This window comes from Carettochelys insculpta, chromosome 17, assembly GCF_033958435.1.
Source record: "Carettochelys insculpta isolate YL-2023 chromosome 17, ASM3395843v1, whole genome shotgun sequence".
Classification (NCBI taxonomy): domain Eukaryota; kingdom Metazoa; phylum Chordata; order Testudines; family Carettochelyidae; genus Carettochelys; species Carettochelys insculpta.
Genome location: NC_134153.1, coordinates 5,580,029 through 5,604,978, shown reverse-complemented (window position 1 = coordinate 5,604,978; position 24,950 = coordinate 5,580,029). Strand labels below are relative to the sequence as shown.

The window sequence follows — 24,950 nt, the reverse complement described above, 5'->3', positions numbered from 1 at the left end:
CAGCGATTCCCTGTGGACTGAGTCAACTGCCAAATTAAATGCTGAAAACTATGCAGGGAAGTGGGGAAGGGTGAAGGGGAGAGAGCACAAGATAAGAAATGCTCCAACCCAGACTCAGCCACAAAACCTAACAAAAATCATGTGCGTGAAAACAAATGCACAAATAGAGTTGGTGGCATCGGTGCTCATAACTGCAAAATCACCGAACTTCCTTTATGTTTTACTTGATCTAAATCCTTAGATCTCAATGTCTAAATAAAACCCTATTGCCTATCACCAAGCTAGGAAACATTTATCAAAATACATAGGGGAAAAGAGTTGTTTTAATACACACAACTCAGAAAAGGCTAAGCAAATTTTGCTGTAGAATTGCCAAAATTCTACTTTTGACAAGACATCTAGCACAGAAAATTCCAGCACTATGTTATCAAAACAAAAAAGCAGGTCAGTAGCACTGTAAAGACTAACAAAATAATTTATTAGGTGATGAGCTTTTGTGGGACAGACCCACTTCTTCAGATCATACCAGAATCGGGTCTGTCCCACAAAAGCTCATCACCTAATAAATTATTTTGTTAGTCTTTAAAGTGCTACTGGCCTGCTTTTTTGTTTTGATAAAACAGACTAGCACGGCTATCTCTCTGTTACTATTCAGCACTATGTTAGTTTGAGAAAGAGCAGCAGTGTTTGTAAAGGGAGCTTACTGTCAGCCTTAATTAGATTGGTTCTTACACCTATAAATGAAATTTTATTTGGTTTAAAAGATAATGGGAATGGTAGTTTTATAATTTATTTTTTATATATATATATATATATATATATATATATATATATATATATAAAAATTTAAAAATTATAGTTTCGTTACTGAAATTCTTCTGAGTGGTATGTCACTTGTGCAAGGCAGAGTGAAAAAAGCTCCATGCAGCTCCAAAGCTTGTTTCTTGTTTCACTAATAGAAGTTGATCTGATAAAAGACATTACCTCACACACCTTGCCTCAGTGCATAAATTAAAGTGAACAGAGGTAGGCTTGGACATTGTCTTACTTGAATTTTCATTTGCACATCATATGAAAAGTTCTTGCTGCAAACAAGTGCGTAAAATATTTTATAAGTTATTTTAAAATAATTTTCTGCCTTTCAAGTCCAATTCCTTACATAGGACTAGAATATTAAGCCATCTGAGAGCTATATTGCAGAAGCTACTGACAATCAAGCGGTTTTACAGGCATCATAGCTCCTCAAAATTTTCAGATGCAGACACTGCAACACTGCACAAAATCACTCCAAGGTCCACATGTAATCAATTACTCATCCCTCATTAAACGAGTACTTTAAAAACGAGTACTTGGTAAAACGAGGGACACATATACTTACCTTTGTTCACTAGACAAGTGAACTCCCCCTGCTGACATGAGCCTTACCCCACTTCCCGCAGACGCAACCTGCCACAACCTGAAATCCTGCTGGCCCCGCGGACCTCCCCCGCCGGCCCCACGGACCCAACCTGCCACCTGGTTTTAACCTTCCCTCCCACTCACAGCCCCAAACTGCCCCCAGCCTTTAACCCTCTCCAACCCCCCCCAAAACACCAAACCCAATGTTCATTTACCTTTCAAAAGCAGTGCCACATGCTGCCACTCCTTCACCAAATTAGGAGCACTTGGAATGAATCAGAGACTTTTACATGTATTTTAATGGAAATTTAGCGTCCCTCCTACAAGTTTTCACCTACGAGCAGAAAGCTGGGAACCAACTGTTCTCGTATAGCAAGGGATAAATGTACACCCATTTCTAGCGATATGCTGTCAGAAAAGGTCTCCTTTTGGTGAGTAGATAGCTTCTAAAGCAATAAATCCAGGTGTAGATAATACAATAGGGTATCAATTCAATTATTTGTGAGTGGACGCCTCCCCGGGGCTCTGGGTAGCAGCGCCAGCTGCTGCCGCTTCCCTGGAGTCCCAAGCAGGGAGCGCCAGCAGCCAGGGGCTGCCATATTTGCGAAATTCAACATTTGTGAGGGTTCTCAACACGGAACCCTCGCGAATGTTTAAACCCTACTGTACAGTAAACACTTGAAATGCATGAAAATCCTATTCCCCGACCCCTCAAACAACCCCCCTCCCTGGTTCAGATCCCCCACAGCCCAACTCAACACTCCTGCTCCAGTTCAACTCCCATCAAGCAAGGCTCCAGCTCACCACTCCCACCCTGGTTCATCCCCCTCCCAGCTCCGGCCCCAGTTCAAGTCCCCAACACACAGCTCCAGCTCAGGCTCAAGGATACACCCCCACCCCACATAGCCCAGGCACAAGTATACCGCCCACACCCCCTGCAGCTCTAACCCACCCCAGGCTTAACCCTCCCACCTGCCTCCTATGGCCCCAACCCAGCACCAGGCTTAACGCTCCCCAACTGCCTCCCCACCCGCCCAACCCCAGGACTTACTTTTCCAAAGGAGCTCCAGGTGCTCCTGCTGCTTCCCCAGCTGCAGAACATGTGTTCTGCTGGGGAAAAAAGCCACCCCCCACACCTGACTTACACTGAATTCAAGTTGTGCGTGGGAATGCAACCGCCACATAACTCAAGGGACTACTGTACTCAAATGCATAACCAGAGACTTGTGCCCCCAACACCCTCATACAGCACCTGATTTATCTTGAAGTAGCACAGTTACTAAAAAAAAAAAGATGTAAATCTGACTATATTTTCCAGCTAGATAGTGTTATTCTCAGACATACCACTTTATCATGGCACTAGCCTGTCTCCTTCCAGCTCAGATGGTTATTGACCAGAAGTCACTCATACACAGACAATGATAACCTATAATCAGAAAAAGCTCCATATTGTTTAGCTTCAGTAAGCTTCAAAATGAGCAGAGAATGAATAATATGAAATGCGTGACTGAAATCCAATACTAACATGCACCCAAGGGTCTACTAAAAAGGCAACACACAAGTACCTGGATCCATTGCTCCCTGTTGATTTCTACCCCATTTGCCCTGAGAGACGTGATAGCTCTGTCAATGATTTTCTCCACCATCTGAGTGTTTCCATTGGCTTCCTCCAGTTTGGCAGCAGTTATCCAAATGTGACGGTCTGTTGGAATGTTCTCACGGGCTTTATTTAAGACTTTACGAGCATTCTCATATGTCTCCAGCCTCGCCAGAGCAAGCCACAGCTGGACAGCAACAAGTTATATATTAAAACAAGAACACAACAACACTTCCTACACCAATATCCACCCAGTCAACAGGCAAGACAGAAGCCTTTGTGCTATATAGATACTTTTTGGAAGAGTTCTTCCCATTCCACACTACAGTCAGGCTGCAAGATTCCAATATACAAGTAGTAAACAGAGTTTACCCACTGGCATTCAAAATTCAAAGTGTGCCAATATGTTGTCTCTGTTGGACTTCAGCAGTAAAATTTTCTGTTTAATTGTCAGCTGGATTCGTAGCTCAATATATGGTTCAATGTTTTTAAAGTGAGTAAAACAGTAGCCTAAGTTTTCAAAGTAATATGTGTGTTTCTGCAATCACCATAAAGGCACAAGCAAATTCGGTAACTGTGAAAGCAAATATGCCTGTTTAAGGGTACAAACACCAAATTACACCTACAGTTACCGTAACAACTCCAAAACAATAGAGGTGTAAAAGCATGCGGAAAATCACCATGCAAGGTGTGACATATAAGCCAGGATGATACCACCAGACCTGTCCTGAAATGCCTGGCAAAACCTCACATCGAACTTTACCGTCAACTTGGCTTTTCAAACATTGTAAACATGAGACGCTTTCTCTAGGAATATCCTTAACCCGGAGCAGAAAGAGATCTGTTGACTTACTTCCACGCTGGCTGGGCAGCATTCCACTGCTCGGCTCAGCATTATCCTTGCATCTTCGGGTTCTTCCAACTCCACAGCTGCCTTCCACAAGCGTACCGAATTTGGAACATGCTCAAGGGCTAAAATCGTGAAATAATATGAATCTTGGTAAAAAAGGCTTTTTTGTTTTTTTTAAAAAAGACACTGTTGTACTGGCAATAATCACTAATGCAAACATATCTTCCCTGTTCTTTTAGTCAAAAGCTTTGAAACAAAAAAAATCATTACACAGTTTTGCTCAATGAAAAATAAAAGTGGAGTTGTAGAGGGAGAACAAGTACTGTTTGTCTAAAACAGGAAGATCGTCTTGTTTCTCTTCAGTCAGTATATGATGAAGAATCAGTAGAAAATATAGCCTGAAATTCCACAGCTACAGAAGTCCTACCAGAAACAGGTGCATTAATTCTCTCAGAAAGTGCTTTAAAGGTTATCAGCACAAAATCCAGAAAGCAAGGAAGCCATAAAGCACTATCTCCCTGGTTCAAGACAAACAAAAGTGATTTTTCAGACAACCTTTGCATAAGTTAAAGGCCCTTCCACTTAATCTTGACTGTGTCTGATCTGGTATTTTAGATCTGCTAGACGTTACAGGTCTAAGTAAGGTTCAGATCAATTTCAGAACATTATGGGCTTGTCTACACTACCTCCCTAATTTGAAGGGATGATGGTGAGTAGGGTGCTGGGAGTTTATTAATGAGGTGCAGCGGTGTATATGCAGCACTTTATTAAGCAAATTCTCCCCCATGGCAACTCCGAAGTGTTAAACTTCGAAGGGCCAGCTTGCGTGTAGCCACGGCTAAACCGCCGGTACTTTGAAGTCCCTTTACTTCTCAAAATTTTGAGGAGTAAAGGGACTTCAAAGTTGCCCAAGCACTTAGCCACAGCTAGATGCGAGCCGGCACCTGGAAGTTGCTAGGGGCGGGGGGGCGATTTGCTTAATAAAGCACTGCATATGCACCGCAGTACTTCATTAATAAACTCCCAACACCCTATTTACCATCATCCCTTCAAAGTAGGGAGGTGGTGTAGACAAGCCCTATGATGAACATTGTAGCTCCTTAAGGCAGGTATTTTGTTACTGCACCATTCACTCAGGTGTAAAAATAAGCATGTAGGGATTAATCCTGACAAAGGCAACCATGACAGAGGGTGTTCTATATGTTTACAGTCTCCACCAATGCTGAAGTTGGATTAATATACTCCTCCATCCAAGCATATCTTATCTACTGCAGCATGTAACCTACAGCATCCTAAACTCTCCACACAGACATTTTGGTGTGCAAGGATATGCAAGATACCTTAACGATGAATGTTCCTGTAAGCGTGTCATCGTGTGACCCAAAGAGAAGAATTTAAATTTTGTTCAACAGTAAATTGGTTCACCAGTAAATTATGTACTAACACCATCTTAATTGTCAAAACTGTCCCTCAACAATTATGCTAAGTATCTGCTGACAGTTTAATTGACAGTGGATTACCTTACCCCAAAGTGATCTATCAACATATTATATAAAAATATACAAATGATTGTTTTGGAAGAGCTTTGAAAAAAAATGTTTCAGTCTCACACTAAAAAGACACAAGCCACTGAATTATAAGCATCTTTTCAGTAATCTAATAAAGATTTCTGTTAACAAAGAGCTTTACATTTTATTTTAGTCCTGTCCAACCATTTTAATCCTCAACAGAAACATGTTTCTGGAGTTTCCTAGAGGTGTTGTCTGAAACATTAAGCTTCAAACAAATTCTCCCAGCCTACCTGTTGCTACCCGGTAATTTAAAATGATATCGGGAAATAAATAAAAAAAGGAGGGGGTTTAAATTGCCTTATTACTGTAAGCAACACCAAAAGATTACTGTAACTGTCTACTTCTCTCTTTTTCAGGTATTTTTTTATCATCTGATGTACTTTGCGCACATTCATTTCCATTGTTTTGCCTGTCTGGTTAATCGTCCCCATGCTCCTACTGGAATCTGTCATAGCAACAGGGAACATAAACATTTTAAAAACAGGAAAATGTGATTACAGTCTTCCCCCGCCTTAGGAGGGTAATTCGTTCCTGAAAAACTCCTTAGGGCAAATTCTTGTAAGTTGAAAATGTAATTACCATTAATTTCAATGGCAAAAATTTTGTATGCTCCTGAGCCCCAAAATTTACATGCATTTACGCTAAAAACACCACCAAATCCCATTAACATGAACACAATTACTTCAATAGTTAACATTAGTTATCATAACACAACCTAACAAGGCATTTTCCCTTCATTAATTACTCTACAATATGTCTGTTTACCTGCAGAGGAAGGGAACAGAAATGGAAGAGCGCCTGGGTGGTGGGGGGGCATGCAAAGCCAGGTAGCTGCCCGCGGCTGCAGAAGTGGGGCCGGTGCAAAGAGGTGGGCAGGGCAGAGCAGGGCATGGGGAGGCAGCCTGGTCTCAGGGCAGCTTAGGTTAAGTGGGGAGGGGGCAGTGTCAGGGGCTGGCTGCGCGGGGAGCTAGGCAGGCACAGGAGGCCCCCAGTTGGCAAGGGGCGATGTCTCACTCGTGCAGGGCTGCGCGGACGAGAGGCCCCGACAGCAGCAGCCGAGGTGCTAACTGCAAAGGAATGCCACAGGTGGTAAGCGGCACCCAAGGCACAGCTGTGCAGGTCAGCAGCGGCGGCCCCCTAGCCACTGGGCAAGTGAGTGGCAGGGGCGGGGTCGGGATGGGCTGCACGCCCAGCAGCCATGTCTTGTGGGAGCACTTGGGAGCCCGCAGCCGCCGGCTGGGCCAGTGCGTGCCGCTGCTGCAGAGCCACGGCAGAGACCCACACCAGCCACAGGTGAAGGCTGGGCTGGGGGCTCTGGGAAACCATCACCAGGCGTGATGCAGCTGCGGGCAGCCGTTGCCTGGAGCCGCAGCCTCTCTCCCGCTGCAGGGCGTCCGCATCACGCTGAGGCACATGAAATTGAAATCGGTCCTCGTAAATTCGAGGAAATGCCTTCTAAGACGAGGTAGGGGTTTTAAATCAAACTCCTCGTAAACTTGAATTCTCATAACCTGAATGGGTGTATCTCGGGGTATGACTGTATAAAAAACCCACAAAACACTGAAAGATGATTCCAAGGCAAGTATAACATCTGAAATTACTTTTAAACATCGGTTTTTGAAGCTGTGCAGGTTTCAAATTAATAGCATCCCTTCAATAGTTCCAACAAAGGTTCAGAGAAAACAAAGATTGTTATCCTGAGTGTCTTTCAAATTCAAAACCAGAAGAAAAATACACACAGAAAATTATGGTCTTCTGACTGGTTGGACATTAATGACACTTTGAGTTTGTAGCAGAGGGACATTTTTTTTTAAAGCATATTAAATGAGCAATGTCAGCTTTTGACAGCTTTAAGTGCAGGAAAGAGCAAGTCTTCACAAACAGAATTAATTTCTACACCTCAAAATGGCTTCTAGCACTCAGCTTGCTGCCTCACTAGAGAAGATAAAAGCATTAAAAGCTCTAGCGTGTTTGCTGGGTGACAGGATCAGACAACACAAAAAACACACACACACACTCCAGGATCATATTTCAGTGCTGCTACTTTGCACTCCACCCTGATTATTTTCTGGTAAATACTAGAAAATGTGCCAGTCCTCACATGATTCCTGATCCAAATACCTCCAGCCATCAGTTTTGTGATGTGCCTTAGAAAGCAACAGCCAACAAACACCATGGATCTGATAGTAATATGCGGCAATCAGAAGCAGCATGATAAACTTACATTCTTTTCCACAAATAGAAATAGCTAAACACCTTTTTTTAAATCAGAACATACACCATTTCTAGTAATTTAAACAGAGGGAAAAATCTTGCATACATAACGTGTATGTTTAAAAAGGGGACTGCAAATATGGCTGATCAGAAATGCAAATGAGATGCCAATTAACATATCACACACCTCATTTGCATAGTGGCAGCCACTCACTGTTCCACAAGTGCTGTTTTCAGGGAAAAAAAACCAAGCAGTGTACATGGGGTTCATTTGAAAACAAATCCCATTTTCCAATGAAACCTTCTTCCTTGAAAATATAAGGAAGAAGGGTGCTTTCAAAAGCAGGGTTTCCTTTCAAATGAACTCCATCTACTCTGCTTGTTTTTTTCCCCAAAAAACAGCATTTCTGGAACAGCGAGTGGCTGTTATTACGCAAATTAGGCACACAATATGTAAATCAGTGCCTCATTTGTATTTCCAATCAGCCCTATTTGCATTCCCCTAATGTAGACACAACCATTGTAAATTATTATAATCTAGCTCACAAGTCAGATCTAGAAATCTATCATATTCTCATATGACTACCATCTGTTTTTCCTATTTAATATTTATTGTAACTCCTATAGGCACACACCAAGTTTATTAGCAGCAGCTGTGAATTCTTTTGCAGTATTTATCTCATAACGAAAAAGCCACACACACACACAAACAGTAAATATCTGAACTCTTGCAAGTTCCAGAACAACTACTGCAACCCTGAAATGCAAATCTTAAATTTTCGCAAATACAAGTGTTATTTCATCACAAAAAAAAAAAACCCTGACAAAATTGCAATAGTCAGGTAACAGGTACTTCCCTTGCTCTTGATCCTTGCAGTAATCATACTAGATACTATGCAGCACTTTAATACTGTGGATTGTTACACATTACAGATCTAGTAAAGACTTTAAAACTTTATACTTTTCCCTAAACACCTAAAAACCAGTAATTTGGACTGTTTGTTGCAGAATTTAAATGGTAGGAAGCAGCTTGACAAAGAAGTAGTTCTAGTCACTTCTGAAATGTGACTGGCACAGCAACTTCAAATAACCAAAGAAATAACACTGTGGTGCTATGGGCCAGGCCTCTACTTTCAGCACACCAGGACAAAAAATCATGAGACAGAAGTGCCAACCACGCTCTTGTGTGCTAGCTAACGAACAGGCATTCTAAGTTTGAGGGTGGCAGCACATTCCAGGTAGACAAGACAAGAAAGAGCTGCGATGACAGAGGTATAAAAGCAGCAAACATTTGAGTAAATAATATCAAGAAAAAATGATTTGCCCAGGAAGCAGGAATTGCCATACTGGAGACATCCAAGGTCTGTCCAACCCAGTCTCTGGATCCTCTGACCAGATGCATCAGGGAAAAGCACAACATCCATTCTCTCCAAGTCTCTAATAGTTAGAGACTGAGTGAAGTCCTAAAGCCCAAGATCTAATATTCCATCCCAAACTTTTGTAGTCAAAATTATAACTCTATAGCTAATCCCATTTTGAATCCTTTTATGTTCTTAGCCTCATCAACTTCCTGGAGCAATGAGTTCTACAGTTTAATCACACATTGCATGAAGGAATATGTTCTTGTTGATGCCAGGAAGAATCATATTTAAAACCTCTCACCATGCCCAAAGGAGTTTAGGCTTTATTATTTTATGAAGAATGCTTGCAGGAAATTGAAGGGCTAGTTCTCATAAACCAGCGGAAGGTCTCACCTTTCCTAAGGACACGTTTCTTTGCTCGTATATCTGTCTCCAGCTCTGCTGCTCTGATATAAATCCGGACAGACTGTGGGAGGTGGCGGACTGCCTGGGCCACCACAGCCTTTGCCGTATCCCCAGGCTGCAGTCGGGCAGCTTCTAACCAAACGTCTTCACTCTGTGGGTCAGCAATTAGTGAACTTGATACCCATTCCATCAGAGTAACTGTAGCAGAAGTCCCATAACAAGTTTAAACAAGAATGTTTGGATAAACACGTTTGTTTCAACTCCTCTGGTAGGTTACTGGAGACATTACATTAACTTATATTGAGAAACTTAATGGAGGAAAACGTGCTTTTTGTACAAGAATTAGCCGCACTCGCTTCAAATGGTTCATAATAATAAACAGAAAGGCAAAGCAACTCTTACCTTGGGGCACATTTCTGTTCCCTTCATGATGAGGTTTCGAGCTACCTGCAGTTTGCCAGTGACTTCTTCCAGTCGGGCTGAAGCTATCCAAGCTGGTGGATGATGAGGATTGGTCTCCCGCACAGACTTCAGAAGTAAACGAGCCTTCTTGATATCACTGGTAAAGGAGAAAACACAAAGCTTTGAAGAAGCTAAGGAACAACTCTCCTCACCAATAAGCACCCCATGTTCAGTTCCTTACAATTAAACTCAAATTCACATTAACTCAGACCCAGCACGTTTTTACACAGAGATAACACATACCAGGGATCAGCAACCTTTCCATGGTGGAGTGCTGAAATTTGACCTTTTTAGCTCTATGGATGGTCTGAGTGTCGCTGATACTTTTTAAAGTGACTAGTAGTCCTACTCACAACAGCTTCATTAATAAATAAATTAAGAGGCAGAGATTTACCATTTAAATGGTGATTGGTAGAATTAGCTGGTCTTTTGTTAATCCACAGGCGCGTGGCTTTGAGCAAGCTCCCAGCTGCATAGGGAAAGAGGGGTGGGGCTGAGCTTGCACCTCGTGTGCTGCTCTCGGCACCTGTGCTGGAGGTTGCTGACCCCTGTTATATACCATCACAACACCTTTGTGGAGAATATACTTTAATATACCTGAGCTCAAAGTGAAGACTGCATATTAATAGGGCTATCAAGCAATTAAAATCGCTATTAGTTGCACCTTTAATTGCACTGTTAAACAAGAGTGCAACTTAAATATGTTAGATGTTTTCTACATTTTCAAATATATTGATTTAAATTACAATATACAATAAAGTATACAGTGCTCAGTTTATAATTATTTTTATTATAAACATTTGCACTATATTAAACAAAATTGTATTTTTCAATTCACTTAATGCAAGTACTGCAGAGCAATCTCTTTATGAAGTTTGAACTTATAATTGAAGAATTTTGTGCAAAAAAAAACCTCCATTTAAATATAAAACAATACAAAACTTCAGCACCGACAAACCCACTCAATTCTACCTCTTGCTTAGCCAATCATTCAGACAAACAAGTTTGTTTACATTTATGGGAAATAATGCTGCCTGCCTCGTTTACAATGTCAACTGAATGTGAGAACAAGTATTCACATGGTATTACTGTAGCCAACATTGCAAGATATTTATGTGCCAGGTGCACTAAAGATTCATATATCCCTTCATACTTCAACTGACATTCCAGAGTACATGCATCCATGTTGATGACAGGTTCTGCTAGATAACTTTCCAAAGCAGAGTGGACCAACACGTGTTCATTTTAATTATCCAAGTCAGTTGCCAGCAGCAGGTTGATTTTGTTTTTGGTGGTTTGGTCTGAAGTTTCAGCATCAGAGTATTGCTCTTTTAAGACTTCTGAAAGCATGCTCTACCCCGGGCCCTCTCAAATATTGGAAGGCACTTCAGATTCTTAAATCTTGGGTCAAGTGCCATAGTTTACCTGGGGAAGTTTCACATTGGTACCTTCTTTGCATTTTGTCAAATCTGCAATGAAAGTGTTCTTAAAAACAAACATGCGCTGGGACATGATCTGAGACTGTTTTACCAGTAAATAGTCACACAGAGGTAGCTGTGTTAGTCTGTATCTTCACAAAATAAAAAAAACAGTCATGTAGCATTTTAAAGACTGACAAAATAATTTGTTAGGTGATGTGCTCTCATGGACCAGATCCACTTCAGGTCTGGAAATAGATCTCCAAATAGACCCACTATTTCCAGATCTGAAGAAGTGGATCTGCCTCATGAAAGTTCATCACCTAATAAAGTATTTTGTTGGTCTTTAAAGTGTTACATGATCGCTGGTTTGTTTTATAACATTAAATGTATGGCAGGATGCAGGTAAAGCAGAGCAGTAGACATACAATTCTCCACTAGGGAGTTCAGTCACAGATTTAATTAGCACTTTTAACTAACACCATCAGCATGGAAGAACGTCCTCTGGCATGATGGCTGAAGTATGAGGGGGAAGACAAATGTTTAGCATATCTACCATGTAAATACCTTGCAACACCAGCTACAAAAATGCCGTGTGAACCTCTGTTCTCACTTTCATGTGACATTTGCACATAAGCAGCTGGCAGCATTATTGCCCATAAATATAAACAAACTTGTCTGTCTTAGTGACTAGCTGAACAAGAAGTGGGACTGAGAGAACTTGTAAGAGTTAAAGTTTTACATCGCACTGAAAAACAAAATAATTACACAACAAACAAACCTACATCGATGAAGTTGCACTTTCATGATAAAGAGCTTGCACTATAATATTTATAAGAGGTGAACTGAAAACCATTGTTTCTTTTCTCTCATTTTTACAGTGCAAATATTTATAATTAAAAGTAATATAAAGTGAGCACTCTACATTATTTGGTAACTGAAAAATATCTGAAAAAGTAGAAAAACATCCAAAATATTTAATAAAGTTCAAATGCTAGTCTATTGTTAAGCAGTTTAATTAAACTGCAATTAAGTGTGATTAATAGTTTAAATGCTATTAATTTCAGAGTGAATCGTGAAGCTATCTGTGATTAATTCACAGTCCCAGTATTTAAGTACAATTTGAGGAATTACAGATGTGCATTGTAGTTTGTTGAACGCTGGAAGTGAAAACTCATTGCAGAGTTGACAAATGCGTAAGCATGTTTGGCTATTAAGTCATAGGATGGTAACAGCAAAGGAGCTGAGATTCTCGCACATGTAGATGTCGGTCTCCCTTGACACCTTCCTGGATTTTTAATGCTGGCACTAAGAAAATGAACTTATGCTACCTTAATTCTAAGTAATCTTTTTGAATGACTAAATACAAATGGAGAAAGGATTGGGGTACAGACATTTTCACAAAATCACCAGTTAAATTGGAGGTCAGCACTAACAGCCGTCACTGAGCAGCAGCTTGGGCAAAATGCACTGGATTAGTCCCTAGGAGATAGGTAACTGCATCACAAAACTGACACCACATCTGGCACGTTTATTGGTGGTCTACGAAAAAAACAACTGTGTACAAAGATTGAACTCCCTCAGGCATAAAGACAGCTCATCCTGGCCAGAATCTAGGTACGCTGGCGAGGAGAACTTACAATTCCTGACATATGGTACTTCAGTCTCCAATGGTAGCAGTGCACAAACTTTTACAAAAACAACTTATGAATAAAAAGCAAAGAAGAGTAAAATCCTTCAGACGTATGCAAACGCTAACCCAAAGCGGCCATTCTGGCCAAATCCATTAGAAATATAAACTTCCCTTTACACACACAGAAGGGTCAACTACTTCTAAATGCCAAACCAATTCAACCAGACTTACTTGATATCTCCTCCATGTGTAGGAATCATAGAATTCAAGTCTGTCAGATATCCCTTTGGGTCCACCACGGTTTGGCCACTCACAGAGTCAGACACCTGAGAACATAAATCCAGAGGTGATAAAATTATCAGAGAATGACACTTTTGGGCCAATGAAAAAATACACTGAGTGGGAAAAAAAACAAAACAAAAAAAACTCTCTCAACTTTCCAGGAGCAGTTGAGGGTTGCAGAGTCTGGGTGACAGGGGTGCAACTTACCTGTTCACACCCCCCCCCCCCCACTACACGCTGCTCTGCTCCCCTACTCAGGCACTGCCCTCTACTGCTCTGATTGGCCAGAATTCCAGACAACCATAGCAGCAGGAGACTGATGTTCCCCGTCCCCAGCTGGTCGAACCGCAGTGAGAGGGAGCAGCACCAGGAGTCACTTCCAGCCTCTCAGCCTCTGGCTCCCAATAGAGCCGGTGGTCTGGAGCCAGACCACAGTTTGCCTGATCCAGCCTGCAAGGCTTAGGGCTCCAAACCCTCCTATCCCACTGCAGGCTGGATTCTATGGAGGGGAGTCCAGACCCTTAGGGTCTGGATCCAGGCAAGCCATGGGCCAGATCCGGATCACGGATCCCTGGTTTAAACAAACAGAGAGGGGACTTAAGAAGCTTAATCAAAGCAGAAAAATGATTGCAAATGAGATTAGAAATTAACAGGAAAGTCACTGCAGTAAAAAGAGACAGAAAGGGCATTCCATATGGCAGCTGCAGAGAAGACAGCTTTTGTATCAGTACTAGTAACTTTGTAAAGGAGCAGAGAGGGGAGAACCAAGAGAAGAAAACATCTGCGGAGCAGGATGGATCCTGTCCATTGAGGATGCTTTTTAGCTAGACCTGTTAAATCAGAAAACAGAAAGAAGCTGAAACCAAGGTGATGTCGTCTAAGCTCTCTGGCCGTGTCTACACTAGCCCCAAACTTCGAAATTGCCATGCAAATGGCCATTTTGAAGTTTACTGATGAAGCCCTGACATACATATTCAGCGCCTCATTAGCATGTGGGCGGCCGCGGCACTTGGAAATTGATGCGCCACGTGGCTCGTCCCGACGGGGCTCCTTTTTGAAAGGACCCACCTACTTCAAAGTCCCCTTATTCCTATGAGCAGATGGAAATAAGGGGACTTCGAAGTAGGCGGGGTCCTTTTGAAAAGGAGCCCTGTTGGGATGAGCCGTGTCAATTTCGAAGTGCCCCGGCCACCCGCATGCTAATGAGGCGCTGAACATGTATTTCAGCGCTTCATTAGTAAACTTCAAAATGGCCATTTACATGGCCATTTCGAAGTTTGGGGCTAGTGTAGACACGGCCTCTGAGTGAGAAAAGGCAGGAGGAAATAGTCACAAATGTGCAACTATGACAGACTGAATTTCCATGTTCACACTGCAGTACAATCTTGAAATCCATTGCATTTGTTTTGGAACGTCAAACGTAGAAAACTATTTACTTTTGAAATTTGATCCTGGTCTCCAAAATTTTTATGACGTAGATTTAAAAATATATATCAGTTTCTTTACTGGGCTGGTCACATTAGAAATTAAGACCTCTGGTTTGGAGATTTAAGGACATCTGACATCACCTGTGTTACTGGTTAGATTTCAGCAAGAGAACTGTCAAAGGCACAAGAACTTAACTGCAGGTACTAATGCTGATAGCACCCAGCCATGAATGGTAAATTGTTCGTATTACATATGCTGTTTAGTTTTGTATTAGAAAATGTTGACAAATAGCTAAGAAATGCTGATTTTATGAAGTTGTGTCACTGATACCAGCTTGCAATTAAGGATACCATGAAGCTGGCTTGCTTAAGGAAAGATCTGACAGGCCAAACTCAAGAATGTAGCTGAAGAGTAAAATAATAATGAAGTATTTGATTTTATTGAGGAGAAAGGACAACTAAAGAAAAAGTTTCTGTAATATCTTAAGAAACATCCCCATTTATTATGTCACTAATTAGCATTTGCCTTTAACAGAGTTATTCAATCGTCATTCTGACTATGTCAAAATACCATGTTACTCATTGCACTCTATGTGTTCAATCATATTTGATGTTAATGACAGTGCATTTTACTTCTGTGATGGCACTGCAATACTAACACAGATCCAGAAATGGAAGAAAGATTCTGTTCTGTCACCTGCATCAACAGGACAGTAAAGTTCCAAACATAGGGTTAAATTTTGCCTTTACACTATGCAATCCCTCTCAGATGATTAAGCCGAACTAGCAGAACAGAAGGTGCAAGTTAGCCTAACAAATCTTTACTAGTTACAAATATACAACACAGCGTCAAAGGCTATGTCTACACTACACAGATCTTTCGAAAGCTCTTCCGAAAGAGCTTCTTTCAAAACACTGCATCCACACACAAAGTGGATCAAAACAGTGATCTGCTCTTTCGAAAGAGAGCACCCACACAGCCCCCTACTCTTTTGAAAGAGCAGGCCAGGGATCGAAAAAATCAGGCCCCATGAGGGCTGCTCTTTTGAAAAAACGGCCTGCAGAGTAACTACACAATTTTTCTTTCGAAAAAAGCTTTTAAAGGTGGGCGCTCTTTCTGAAACAGGAAAGGAAGAGTGATTTCAAAAGGAGCACCGCATTCTTTTGATTTACTTTCAGAAGAACACTTTGTGTGGAGATACTCCACAGGATCTTTTAAAATCTTTTGAAAAAAACTTGCTAGAGTAGATGCAGCCAAAAGGCGTTCAGTCTCACTTGTAGATCCCATTGGGGACAGTGTACTGCTAGCGGTTAGAAAAGTCATTTTTTTTCAGTTCTAAACCAGAGCAAATTTGCTCTTGAAATCACTAAAACAAATACAGAACTCCATGATACTATTTCAGAATAAGTGTTGTATGTACCCTGAATGGTTCACTAACCAAGAGATGCAACCACATCATCCAATTAAAAATGGACTTTGTAAGTCTCAAGTCCATTTTTGCCATGACTGATCAGCACAACTCATCTGTGATGGCCCATGATTCCTCTAGAAACAAGCATACGGCTCTAGTGTATTCTTTTCATTTTTTCCCTTCTCACTTTTTTAAGATCCCAAAGAGAATAAAACAATCATTTTCTAAAACAAGGCTTCACTACAAAACAAGTACACTGCAGGTACATCCTTCTGGATTATTGTGCTCCTGTGCCCTTACCTGGCTCAGTCTCATATCCATCAAGGTATTCCTGGCTTGCCCAATCTTCCTCATATCTAGTTCACCAGTCCCAGGTGTCATTAGCCCAGGTGTCATTCCTCCTGGATAAGGCGTATTCAAACCGCCTGGGTACGGAGTATTCAGACCACCAAATTGCTGCCAAAAATGAGATATATTAAGGGTTTTGTTGGGATTTTCAACAGAAAATAAGAGTTAGGTGCTCAGCTCCTATGGAGTTTCAACAGGTGCTAGATATTTAATTCCCATTTGCGACTTTGAAAATCTCCGCACAGTACTGCCACTACAAATTGAACAATTGCCTTTCAAGTCACTGTACGAACAGTGGTCCTTACGCTGGGAGGTGAATAATTTCCTATAAACTGCCAAGTGATACCATTTAATTAGAAAACCCGCACAAGAGCTGGTATGTTCTCAGATTTATTTAATTAAGAAGTCTCAAAAGATTAATGGGACAATATTAACTGAAAGAACATTAGCAATAAAGTCATGTAATCATTTGGCATCAATTTAAGTCCAATAAGGTTCTCTCCTACCAGCCAATCACAGCACTTTGCATCCATTTAAATAATTATGATCCAAGAACTTCAACCACTGACCTCACCGCCAACAGAGAGTGAAATGTCTTAATTCTAGAAAAAAGTGAATATAGCAGCCAGTAGGGAAATCTACATGCCACTTCACATTACAAATATGGAAAAGCTTCAACCAATAAGCAATCCGTTGGTTCATTGACCAAAATGAACTACAGACACCCCTTACTCAAATAGAGCTAAAACAAAAGGCTGTTTTTGATTATACTTGCTCAGCTTCCATCCTCAGCTTCAGAGTTCACTGAATGAAACAGACATTTCCAGTAAGCGGGGGACTGCAACACACAGCAGCTTCTTCTAAAGGCTCTCATACTAAAGGTCAGTCCATATGCTAGTCACTTAAGAAAGTGTAATAAGCCTAGTACCTTTTTCTTTATTTTAAACAGAATTGCAGGATGTGTTCTAGGCTCAGGTTCACAGCAAGTACTTCTGTCTGTCTATTATTAATCAATCATTTTCTCCAATTTACCATGAGTAAAGTGGCAGCTTCTTCATGCCTGCTTTCGTACTCACCGTTTGTCGGGGGTCCACAGAAGTGTGATTCTCCCCAGACTGTAAGTGTTTAGCAAAGAAACTATCAGGAACAGGAGTCAGCTTCTCATAACGTGGATTCCTCTGACGTTTGTTTCTAGCATCACCAACTTCTGGAATACTCAGCCATTCTTCCTCTGTGACCTCGGCTAGCTTTCTCTGTGTAAACAAAAGGTGTCATTACTGAAGATTTTGTTTTTTAAAATGTACATTTTTTTCTGTTCTTTAGTGGACTATTGATCTGTTGGCTTCAGAAAATCTGGGATCAGATAGGTCCCATTGAGAGATAAATGACCACCACTAAAGAACTTGCTCACTTTTAATACGTACTCTTTTTGTACAGATTGGGATATTGGCCTGATAGTTTTATATTCTTAATAAATTACCAAGGCAATTGCTTTTAAATTTTAATAAGCTGTTATAAGTATGCTGTTGAATCTCTAACTGCATAGTGCTTTTTGAGTGTTAATAAAAGAGGCAGGACACACACAGAAATTAAACACTATACCTCCTCTGCGATTCTTGGGACAGAAATTATAGAAATGTTCAGAGCCAGGACTGCCATCTTTCTCTTTCCACATCAGTACATGCCAATCGTGGAATAGGTTGTACCTCCGTGGTACGTGACCAGGTCTGAACCAGGGAATTTACAGGATCAGGGAGGTCAATGCTAGCCCCTCTGCTGCCAGCAGCAACAGAGGGGACACCATGGACTGAGAAGGGGTGCAGGCACTCAGGGGAAGAAGAGTGGATGCAGCACCCCAGGAGTACAGTCCCACCAGAGCATGCTGAGCCCCACAGCAGCTGGGCTGTGCTCCCAGCCCCCATGACTGGCTGTGGGACTGCACTCCCTAACCCCAGCTGTTCCCCCTTGTCCTCATTTCTCCTCCTCCCAGTCTCCCCACTCCCTGAGCTGGCAGTGCACCAGGTGCTTTTCGAGAGTTGTAAAGTTACTGAGCAAGGAGGATAGCTTTTCCCCAGGAGTGCTCCAGTCTGGGAGCACCAACTGGGATGACAGATAACAGATGGTGCTGGACTATAGAACACCAGACCACAGAGGTCGAACTGGTGCAATTTTAAAAAGCTGACTTGCAATATAGCTTCTCAACTGGGTGACCAGACCAACCAACTCAGGATGCAGGACTTGTTAATAGTTGGAATGCCAAAAAGATCTGAAACTAAATTTTGCGCACAATTTAATATCCTAATATGCCCACTTGGGAGAAAGAACAGAATGTCAATGACCATATACATCTGCAACTAAATGGTAGGTTAAGTATTTAGTCCTACCAGTGTTGAGAGTACACATACAAACTACCTATACCGATTTATTGCTTACAGCATATTCCGTCAGAACTTTGGTTTAAATTGATACTGACCAGTAAAAATGTGTCCCTGATCCAGAAGCATTTGCTGAAAAACATACTGCAATACTTAAGAAATTTTCAGCCAAAAATTGGTTTCTGCATCACTAGCTGGTACCTTCATACTCCGTCTTGTCTATTATTTAATGGAAATTAATTCTAGTTTGACAGCAGAGGGCATGAATAACATTAACAAGCTACCACACAGCCAATACTATAGAATAAGAACTGTGCACATAAATGCCCAATGTCACATCCATCTCTCTACCCTTAAATGGGCTATTTTCTTCAAAACACGTAAGACAGTTATTGACTCACTTTTAAATCTGAGAATTGCTGCTGAATTTTGGGACGTTCCATACGGTATTTTTCAATCTCCTCTTTCTCCCGTTGTTCTCTAGAAAATAAAAAAATGCTGATGTCATTCATGCTCTCAGAAACATCAAGTCAATACCATTAAACCCAGTGGCACTGAGCCAATACCTTTATAGAGGAACTGAGGAAACCTGTTGATCAGAGCACTTAAGGCATAAGCCCACATCAAGGAATTGTTATACATACTCCGTATAGCAAGTTGAAGTTATATATTTATTTACAGACATGTATTAAATATATGTAGTTAAAGAAGGCATACTTCAGGATCCCCAAGTAATAATACTACTACAAAATAGAAATTGGCCTTTTCCATCCAGATTAAATCTTAATTCACAGCTTCCTTGAGATGTGATAAAACACTCTTTCAGTAACATTTATTAACATATGCAACATTCAGAATAAAAGACTTCTTTAAAAAAATCCTATTTGTGCAAACTATTTAAGTTCAAGGATATGAGTATTGGATCAGCATCTCTCTAAATCACCTAACATCAGCCACCTCCACCATATGCAAGAGAAGCTAGACAGTATTAACATCTGTTCAATGTGTCATGAAGAAAGCCAACTGCTACTGAAAATCAAGCCCAGCATCTTTCATACCAGCCACTCAAAACCAGTGATTGCTTTTGAAAATGCTGCCTTTACAGATCTGCCAAAGAATTCAGCCTGAGATAGCAGTAGAAGTTAACACATACGCCGACTAATATCAGCAAATAATGCCTCTCATAACCTTGCAATAAATAATCCTACCTTCTCTCTTTTCTCCGCTCATCCATTCTCTTATCCAAAGCTGCATAAATAGCATCAGCCTCTTCATCATCTTTTTCATAGGGACCACTTGAGAACAGGCTCCCAGCATACCCATTAAACTGAGAATTTTAAAAACAGTAACTGCAGTTTAAAGATTCTATTATAAATCTATCATAGTTATCAATATCATTTGGAATAAAGAAAAGACCTTACTAAGCCACTTCTAACTAAAATATCCAACTAACATGGCCTTAAATAAAAGATACTCCTCCCTCACCCAGACTGTATGAATTTCAACAGCAAAACCTTTTAGTAAAGAATAAAAAAATCCTGTAAAATAAAAATATTTCCTTCCATTAACAAAAATCTTTTTAATACTGAACTCAAATACACAGCAAATTATGTAATTTTTCAGTTTAAGTCAATTTTGCCTGGTTCTGCTCAAGAGACATACAGTCCAAATATGACACGGAAACAGAGCTCCGATTCACTTCCAGGAGCAGATGAAAGATGCATCCCACAAAGTATTGTTTTATTTACAAAGCTCACTCAAAGTACTTGGAGCATGGTATGGACAAATAATATGCAAATGTCAAAATGAAAATGACAAATATCACTATGGCATCTTTACAAAGAGCAGTGTGAAATGACTCTACAAGAAACTCTGCCATGATGCAGGGTTTGGGTAGCGTGTTCAAACATACACACGCAGGGATGGAAGGGGGCAGAATTATAGACGTCTCCCTCAACCAGGAAGAAAGAGTTAACAAGAATGCTGCAGCTCCATCACCTCATCATAATTGGTGTCATTCAGATCTTCATCATCATCATCAGCTGCCTGGTTTTTCTTCATCTGATCCCCAACTGTTCTCTTCCCGGGCGGAGCATGACGATCATCCACTGGGTCATTGGCATCTCGAGCTGGGCCAATATCAGAACGGGTGGTAAAACCCGTTGCACTATATTGAGAGACCAGTAACACCATTTAGCCTGTAGCAACAATGCTACAATATAAGTGTGTTTTAATCACTCTGAAAGTGAGGCATTAGTTTACTAATCTTGTAATTCACAGGTATGTCTCCTGGCCCCCATAATTAAATGATGTGAAGTCACGTAGGAACATTTGTCCTCTTTAAGAGAGAGTTTAATGCAGGATGGATCCAGGATTTACACAGCCCTGCTCGCTGCTTCCTCCCCAGCTTTTATCCCAATCCTGCCTCGCCTCCAGAGACACCTCCTTTCTAAAATAGGTAGGACATGGGGGAATATGGAATAAAAGAGAACCTTCATCCTGTGTAACACAAGACATTTGCCAGGGGAGACAATGCCTGCTCAGAAACCTTAAATCCTGTCCCTAACCATCTCCCCCCACCCCCTCAAATGCACCTAACTGCATTAGAGTTACTCGCATTAAGCTCCTAAGGCCCTGTCTAAATGGGAAAGTTGCAATGGTTTAACATATGATGTGAATTTAAACTGATTTAGGGCTTGTCTACATTTACAATACTGCAGCAAAGACACTACTTACACTGATTTAGGTAATCCACCTCCCCAAAGCATGGTACAGTAAAATTCCTTTAATCCAGCACCTCCGGGAACGGACAGATGCTGGATTACCAAATTTTCTGGACTACTGAACATCACCATAACCCCTACGCCCTAGCTCAAACCCCACCATCATGGCTCACCATCCCCACACCCAGCTGCAGCTCACCACCCCTGTGAGTCCCCAGCTTCTTCACCAACCCCATGCTCCTGCAGCATCTTTACCACTCCACGCTCCTGCAGCTTCTTCACCCCTGTGCATCTCCAGCTTCACCACCCAGTTCCACTCCACTCCCTGGCCCCCCTGAAGCCCTAACCCACCCCAGGCTTAACCCCACCCCAGCCCTCTCCCATGGCCCCAATCCACCACACAAGCTCCCTGACTTACACAAATGTCAAGGTATGTGAGGGTTGTGTGGAATGCAACCCTCATGTGTCTCCGGGGACTACTGTATGCCAGACCATCAAATTTTGCCAGATTATCTCCATAAATGGGACTATTTTTACCAGATGCCAGACCATCAGAATTACCTAATCATCAAACGCCGGATTAAAGGTATTTTACTGCACCTAGACTGACAAGAACATAGTCTGCAGAAGTCTGAGGTCAGTTTAATTGCATCACTCCTGCATGTATCCCTGAGAAAGATAGTTATACCAACCTGATTTCCTATTGTACACCAGGCAGCGGTTAAAGTGGTGCAAACCCATGTGGCTGCACTCAGAACCTGTCTACACTACAGCAGCACAACCATGGCATGGTGTGGACCTTTCCTACGCTGACAGGGGCAGAAGGAGTTTTCCCCATCAATGCGATCAATCTATCTTTGAAGCTCAGTCTACACCAGCATTCCCTTTATTTCCCCCGCCCCTCCATCTATGGGCAGAACAGCGTTTGCTATGTGCACCAAGGCATATGCACGTGTGTACCACCAATAGAAACATACGCTGCTGGCTGCGGACGCCCTGCTAATCAGCTGGATCGCACCTGAATCTTTCCTGGGTGGCCACCCAAGTGCTCAACTAACTGGGAACATTGGTCTACACTAAGAACTTACAGTACCTATATCCTCAGACAGAAGAAGCTCTCCTATCAGTGTAGCCTTGGTAATGATCTTCACTAGATGCTGCAACGGCTGTAGATGTAGACAAGCGCTAAGACAACCAGGGGCAACCCAGGCTAAGGAGCGGCCCTCCTTCACCTCAGTGGGCCACAAGATTGCTGTAACCAAGACAGTTTCCCAGGATAAGGCACATCCACCGCATGCAGGTGCGCACGGAATTGGCAGGCTCTGCAGACTGACCGCAGCAGAGCTTTGGGGGCAGAGGGAGCACACAGCTCCCCCGGGCAATGTGGTGCACAATCAGCAAGCACCTGCCCCCCTTGGCCCCTGGCTGTGCCTGGGGGTGGCACGAACCATACAAGCCGGTGGGGGGAGGGGGGGCGGGGAACCCAGGCGGCGGGAAAGCAGCGGGATGGGGCAGATCTGCGCGCGGTTATACTAGGGCTTAACGGTAAACCAAACGTCTCGCCGGCCACGCGCCGGCCAAGCCCGGGGGCGCGCATCAGCCTGCGGGCCACAGGTTGCCCACCACGGGCCCAGGCGGCGGCGGGGGCGGGGCCGCCAGCGGTGTAACCTGACCCCCAGGTGGCGGTGCCTCGGGGGGGGAGGCAAGAGGGAAGGAGCCAGGAGTGGGGCTCAACTTGTCCCCCGGCGTGACCCGCCCCCCGCGGCCCAGGCCGCCTCTCGCTCACCCGCGGCCCAGGCCCGGCACGTAGCCCAGCGGCGCCGGCATGCCCAGGAAGGGCTTCTTCTTCTTGTTCATCGTGCCGGTGATGGAGGCGGTGAGGCCCGAGGCCCCGCCGGGCGCGGCCGGGTTGGAGCCCCCGGGGGGCGCCGCGGCGGAAGCGGAGGCTGAGGCGCTGCTGGCCGCCATGTTGGTGAGCGAGCGAGCGGGCGGGCTCGGGGTCCCCGCCCCCTGGCGAGGCGTGTCACACTCCCGCCCCCGTGCGTCACGTTCCGGGAGACACACACACGCGCACACACACACACACACACAGTGTTACATACACAACAGCGCTACACGCAGCCACACCTCACACACTGTGTTACGTGCACCCGCACTTGCATATACACAGTGTTACAACCACATACGGGGTGTGTCGCGTCCACACACACACACACACCCCAGAGTACGTTACGCACAGAGACTGATACACTGTGTTACCTACACCCATAGTGTTATATATACACATAGACTTACAAATACAGTGTGTCACTTACATACACCCACCCGAGTATGCTACTCAGAGACATATAGTGTTACCTACACACACCGTGTGTTGCATACACCCATACTGTGTTACATGTACACACGGTATTACAAATACTGTGTGTCATATACCTACGCCCACCCCAGAGTATGCTACACATAGAGACTGTGTTACCTACACACACTGTATTAATGTACACCCATACTGTGTTACACATACACACAGTATTTCAAGCACGTACAGTGCGTCACATACATGCAGAGTCCTATATGCTGTGTTACCTACACACGGTGTTACACATACAGTATGTTACATATGCACAGTGTGATACAGAGAGTGTGGGATGGGTAGGTATACACCCAAAGAGTGTGCTGGAGTTTACATGCACACAGACATAACAAACAACAACGAAGGGTCCTGTGGCACCTTATAGATTAACAGAAAAGTTTTGAGCATGAGCTTTCGTGAGCACAGACTCACTTCAGTGAGTGCTCACAAAAGCTCATGCTCAAAATATTTCTGTTAGTCTGTAAGGTGCCACAGGACCCTTCATTGCTTTTACTGATCCAGACTAACATGGCTACCCCTCCAATACTAGACATAACAGAGTGTTATAGACATACCCGTATGTTGCAACCATCCACTGTTACATACAGAGACATTTATACACAGTGTGCTACATATCCACATACATGGAAAGAGTATTACACATGCACTCACAGTGTTACATAGGTACACATATATACACAGTGTGCTATACACAGGCACATACAGCAGTTACCCAGGCATGCACCCAGTGATACGCATATAGTGCATTATACAGTATACAATAGGGTTGTTAATGGTTAGCCAGTTAGACTCACCCTTAATGCCCTTCACCTCCCCCGTTTAATCAGTTAACTAATTAAGCTTGTCATTTAACCACTTAACAAATGAAATGGTATTTCACCTCTCTAGTCCACACAGAGCTAGTGTGTAATTTGTGTATTCTTACCCCATTTTGACCTGAGTGGCTAGTCAGGCTTTGTACGTTATTCCAGTTGGGAGCAATAAGAATTGAAGATGGACAGAGTCATCGTGTCCATAGGACGGTTCGGAGCGAGCACCTAACACTTCACACTTTGCGTGATCCCTGTGGGGTCCCGGGTGGCTCAGGTGACCAGTGGAGG

The 24,950-nt window shown here is 42.7% G+C and overlaps 1 protein-coding gene across 1 annotated transcript in view; it reads right to left on the bottom strand.

Moving 5' to 3' along the window:
• PRPF6 (pre-mRNA processing factor 6) overlaps positions 1-23,464 on the bottom strand; it is a 42,027-nt gene extending 18,563 nt beyond the window's left edge. The window contains exons 1-11 of the mRNA XM_075011600.1: positions 23,263-23,464; positions 20,752-20,920; positions 19,962-20,080; positions 19,155-19,233; positions 17,455-17,631; positions 16,331-16,486; positions 13,141-13,235; positions 9,799-9,955; positions 9,385-9,547; positions 3,849-3,967; positions 2,964-3,182 (exon numbers count right to left, since the gene is read on the bottom strand). Of these exons, the coding sequence (XP_074867701.1) occupies positions 2,964-3,182; positions 3,849-3,967; positions 9,385-9,547; positions 9,799-9,955; positions 13,141-13,235; positions 16,331-16,486; positions 17,455-17,631; positions 19,155-19,233; positions 19,962-20,080; positions 20,752-20,920; positions 23,263-23,444 (1,635 nt within the window). The 5' untranslated portion in view covers positions 23,445-23,464. The remainder of the gene's footprint in view (positions 1-2,963; positions 3,183-3,848; positions 3,968-9,384; positions 9,548-9,798; positions 9,956-13,140; positions 13,236-16,330; positions 16,487-17,454; positions 17,632-19,154; positions 19,234-19,961; positions 20,081-20,751; positions 20,921-23,262) is intronic.
• Positions 23,465-24,950: the final 1,486 nt, after the last annotated feature.